The 5,827-nt window shown below is 29.9% G+C and overlaps 1 protein-coding gene across 1 annotated transcript; it reads left to right on the top strand.

The window, feature by feature from the left end:
* The first annotated feature begins 3,140 nt into the window (after nt 1-3,140).
* On the top strand, nt 3,141-3,848 carry LOC114391082 (ethylene-responsive transcription factor LEP-like). Its single transcript, XM_028352071.1, has 2 exons — nt 3,141-3,525; nt 3,631-3,848. Exons 1-2 carry the CDS (start codon nt 3,141-3,143, stop codon nt 3,846-3,848), a joined length of 603 nt encoding a protein of 200 aa, XP_028207872.1.
* The last annotated feature ends 1,979 nt before the right edge of the window (nt 3,849-5,827 follow it).

The following is a 5,827-nucleotide window of genomic DNA, read 5'->3' as shown; positions in this document are numbered from 1 at the left end:
AACTGACTGTAACTAATTACCCGTGCAATAAGTTTGATTATGATTGGTGTAATTGGACGTTATAATATCATGTGAGTTTGTTTAATCTTATTTCTTGAAAAAAAAATATTTATTTTAATAAAATAAGTACGGTAATTTTTTTTAAAGTATTTATTTAAACTATTTATGCTCGAAAAGAGTTGTATTCTCTTTATTTTTTTAATGTTTTGTGTGAACTGTTTGTGATTAAAAAATTATTTTCTCTTTATTTAGAGAAATAAATCTTATATATTTTTAAGTATTTATTTTAAAAAAATAAATTTAAACAAACTATCTCATAATATAATCAAATATTATAAATGAACTTTTTTTTATCTTTAGAAATCGAATAAAGAGATTTACAAAAATTCACTAACCCAAAGTTAAACCCATTGACATAGATGAGCCATATATATTCCCAATGTAAAAGAATATGTAAAAATGTAAAAGGAATTAAAAAAAAAACAAATGTATAATAATTTGTTTTTTTTATGAGAAGGATGTTAAACTTTGTTCGCGCTTTGTAGACAAAAACGGTCTTTACTCACCAGCATATTGTTGGTCCAGATAAAATTAAACTAGAATTCTTTAAATAAATCTCAAATTCGAGTCACGTAATTAAGTTCTCAAAAGTAAGTTGCTTTTGTTTTTACAAGAACTCGAACTTACATTATATTATTACAAATTAAGTTTTCAATCTTAAATATGTTTTTTTTTGTTCTAGTAATATGTAGTTTTACCATTTTTTAATATTTTTTTAAAAATAAATTATTGACTATTTTTAAAATTTTCTTTTACTTGAAGATTTCTTTAAACCCTAACTTTAATTACATTAATTATTTTATTTTAATCCTCAGTCATTCATGGTTTTATTTTATTATATTGCTGTTTTAAAATATATTCCTTTCACACTAAATCTAAACTACATATAATTTATAGTTATTTATTTGAGTAAATTGTGTATATTTATCTTGTAATTTTAAAATTTACTTTATATTATATATATGTATATATATATATATATATATATATATATATATATATCATTTAAATATAAAAAAACAATTGTTTGACATACATAATATTTGCTTATTTTCTTTTATTAATTAGACAATAAAACGAATTTTCATACATTAGTTGATCGCCTTGCTAATTTTTTTTCGCTTATCAAAAAAAAAAAATCGGAATTTTTGTTTTCACAATATTAAATCTAAAAAAAAAGTAGGAGCAGAAGTTGTAGAGCATGCAGCCAAATGAAGAATGAATTGACTGGGCATAGCACACCCACATAATTACTGATGATAAATATAAGTAGTTTATTCTTAAAGATCTTAGCTTCTATAGGATAATCATCAAAGAGGGCATGGAGCTCCTCCCACCTGTAATGATCATCAAAATGTGCAACTGATCAATTCATATGAACTTTTTTTTTTCTTTCCTCCTTTGGGCTGATAAAAAATAATGAGAAAGACTAATAGATAAAGTTATACTATGGATTCTATATCTTAATAGATTGTGTGGAGGGTCTATTTGTGAGATAAGTTCCACGTTCATGTACTATCCCATAATTTGATAGAAAGGGTCACATGCAGCAACTTTGGACTATATGGGGTTTATTCCTATGCGTTCTGGACACAATATTAAAATTTATTTTGGCTAATTCTAAACAAAGCATAACTAATCTGATTGGAGAAATAATCATGAAATGGGGTATCTAGGAGAACATGCTTATCATTAGTCATTTGGATTTCTAATTATGCCACCCACTGATAATATAAGAGAAATTCTCTTTTAATATTTTACCCAAAAATAATATATATATATATATATTACATATTAATATTATTACATCCATATTTAATTTCTCCCATCATTTGAAATTCATTTATCACAAAATCGCTTCTTCTCGCAGAAAAGGGATATGAAATAAAAATCATTAATAAAAAAATATATTTAAAATTGAATAAATTTTCAGTAAAAAGTACCAATGTTTAGCCCGCATTTGACATAAATAAAATGCACTTTGTGAAGGTTCAAAGCCCCCTTTAAGAGTCAGTCAGTGATGGATTATGTAACCCAGGGTGCCCCTTCATTGCTACTTTTTCACTTTCTGTTAGATTACTCAATTATGAGACCACTGTATGGCAGATTATGAAAGCTAGAAACTTGCATATATATGTTGGATAAAGCAACAAAGCTTCAAGAAGGTTAAAATATAAGATAACTATTATAACACATGCATTTCCTCTTTTATTTTAGTTTTATCCCATTTTTTCTTTATTAAGATCACTATTATAACGCATGCATTTCCTCTTTTATTTTAGTTTTATCCCATTTTTTCTTTATTTCTTATTTTATATATATATATATATATATATATATATATATATCACATTATTTTTTCTTCTTCTAATTTCTCTTTCTTTTAGCTACACATATCTTAAAAATATAGGATATGTGTTAAATATTTAATTTCTAAGAAATAAAAAAGGTAGCATGTGAACACTCATTCATACAAAGAAAAACTAACTCACAAGTCATTCATTTGAATGAAACTAAACTCAATTTTCTTAAATAAAACTTTATGTTTGAATCTTATGAATGAAACATGTCATTGAGAGGAAATATTTTACTAAATATCACTATTCAGATTGTTTGATAAAGATTGATGTCATGGTAAAAATATAAAGAAGAACTTATATTATGGTAATTGGAGTATAATTTGGTCTGAATACTTAAATCAAAATTTTATATTTGAACCTTATCTAATAAAAAAATATAATTAAAAAAACTTTCACTAAAAATAATCAATAAAGTTCTTGATCGATATAAATTAATTATGAACAAAATTAATAAATATTATCGTACAAATGCATGTTAAATAATACAAGAGGGGCAAGATGGGAAAATAAAATAGAATAGAATGGGGGCAGAAACGACAATTTCCGCAACAATGTCTCTTATTTAAACCACACAGGCTCGAGCCCACAACAAAACAAACCCACCAAACCCAAAGAGATAGAAAGGATTTAAAGACCGAAATAGAAACAGAAACACCTCCTTTCAGTTTCACTACCTTCTTCTTCTTCTTCTTCTTCTTCCTGCACAACAACGCAATAACGATGAATCCGCGCACGACGTCGTCGTCGAAGGCGAAGAAAAAGCAAACGACAACGACGCAGGAGTCGCCGCACCAAAGGGCATCATCATCATGGGGAGGGAGGTACCTCGGCGTGCGGCGGAGGCCGTGGGGTCGGTACGCGGCGGAGATTCGCGACCCTTCCACGAAGGAGCGGCACTGGCTCGGCACGTTCGACACCGCCGACGAGGCCGCGCTGGCGTACGACAGAGCCGCACGTGCCATGCGGGGCTCACGTGCCCGCACCAACTTCGTCTACGCCGACACCACCCCCGGCTCCTCCGTCACCCCCATCATTTCACCCGACCAACCACAACCCGACCCGGTTCTTTCATTCGACCCGTTTTCCCTCCTCGCCTTCCCCTCCGGTTCTTATTCTGCCAGCGTGGCAGCTTCTCAGTTTAGCCAACAACAACAACAACCAGATAATAATAATAATAATAATATTATTAACAATAGCAATAATAATAAAGATAGCACGATAGAGCTTCCTCCGTTGCCACCGGATATTACTAGCTCCGTGGGTTATGAAGGGTTTTACAATAATGATGGAGGGTATTATTGGGAGGAGGATGATAATTACTTGCATAATCCAATGTTTAGCACAATGCCAGCAGTGTCAGACAATGTGGCTGCAGCAGCAGGGTCGTCTCAAGTTTTTGATTTTGGAAACTCCTCTTTTTTCTTCTGATCAGACACTATCCGTAAAGGCAATGCATGCTCATGATGCTGTGTACTAGAGTTAGTTTTGTGGTTCTCTGTGAGTTTTTTTTTTTTTTGGCCATTTGGGTCGTGGAATGTGTGTCAACTAGAAGATGTAGTGATTGTGAATGGGAGAATTATTGTCTTATTTTAGGCCTCAGAAGTTTGTCTTCGTGTGTGTGAGTTTAATGTGTGTAATGTGTTGGGTGACTTTTGTATTGCGACTTCTCCCTCTTGGAGATGCGCGCAAAGGGTACGGATGGATCTAATGGTGAATATGACGATGATTTTACGTTGCATATCTTCACATTTTTAATGATAAATTGCTTTAAAAATTATGTTTTTCACCCTATGTTTCCGTTATGGATAATGTTTGTAGACACACTCACACACCAAATGCTAGTTTGAGAGAGAGAAAGAAATATTGTAAGGAGGAGCGATAACCAAAAACGTTTCCTTAATTTCAATGATCAACGGAAGAGTCTAAGTTTATTGTATGCATTTATAAAAAAAAGTTAGGATTTTATTTTAAAATCTTGTTTATATCGGAGAACATCCAAGAGAGAGAACATATCACCTTACTTAATTTCCAGCCTTGGCTCAGTGTGAAGTTGGACTTGGTACAAGATAAGTATGCATTGTTATCATTAAGTCTTAACGGTATTGAATGCATACTAACTTGATAGTATAATTATTCTCTTAAGATGGTTGGATATGGTATTTGCCCGATAGACTCGGTTGGTCATTGAGTTGATCAGGAGACCTACATGTGAAATAAGTTCACTCAGGTTATTAGTTGGATAATTTGTGGGTTACTGATTGTTGAGCCCTTCACCTTAAGTGTGAGTTGGCTCTCCTAAAATAAAGTTGGTCGGATCCACATTCTTATTATCATCAATAAGTAAGAGTTTGGGTTTTAAAAATCCTTGTTTTCATGAAATGATTATCATACAAGGAAAGGTATAAAGGTAAATATAAAAGTGTCAAAATCGTAAAATAGAAAAGGGAAAAAACTTTTTCAATTAATCAAACTTCTGTTGCTCATTTTATTCACTAATTCTATTTTCTAATCTGATATAGTTATTTACTACATATGGTAGTAAATATAATTACAAGTGGAGGGGGCATATTATGACTATTTTTTCATATATATACAGCAATGTAATTAAAATAGTTCCTAGTATAATCTTTAAAGCAAAATTCATAACTATTAAAAATGTTTGCATATATAATTAGTATTATTATTTCAATATAGGTGTATTTGTACGGTACTGTGAACAAATATATTTTTTAAAAAAATTGGCCCAATTAATTGTTATTAGCATTGGAATCAATTCTTTTATTTTGTATAGGAATATTACTTTTGAAAAGGATAAATTATTAATGGAAATTAGAGACAAAACTAATTCCATGTCTATCATATATGTAAGTAAAGGAAAAAGAAAAATTAGACCACCACAATTGGCCTAAAGTGAAATTTGAGTACTATGCACAAGGTTTTAAGTCGTAATTTTATTTTCAATATTATACACACACAAAAAGTAGAGGTAAAAAAATAAGTATTAGAGATGAAAATCAAATTTTATAAATTAGTGACAAAAATTTAAAAATGAAATGTTCTGTCTCTAAATCTATTTAATTTCTAACAAGTCAAATTATATTTAGATACATAATATCCGAGACAAAGTTATTCTGCTTTTAATTCCGTCTTTAACTGGCCACGTTGATATAAACCAAAATCAAATTTTTTTAAGAGATGGAAAATTCCCTTTTCAAAGGTCAAGATATTTTTTTTAATAGATGGTCAAGAGATTTAATTACAATAGTATTAGTAAAATAGAAAAAGTTCTGTATGATGAGTTAAAATTTATAATAAAGATAATCTGAACCTCATAAAAGTAAAAATTTTGCATTCAAGTGTAATATATTTATTCTGTAAAAAAAAGTGTAATATATTTCGTGAAATAT

The sequence above is a fragment of the Glycine soja genome, chromosome 16, assembly GCF_004193775.1.
Source record: "Glycine soja cultivar W05 chromosome 16, ASM419377v2, whole genome shotgun sequence".
Lineage (NCBI taxonomy): Eukaryota > Viridiplantae > Streptophyta > Magnoliopsida > Fabales > Fabaceae > Glycine > Glycine soja.
This window is presented reverse-complemented; position numbering and strand designations above follow the sequence as displayed.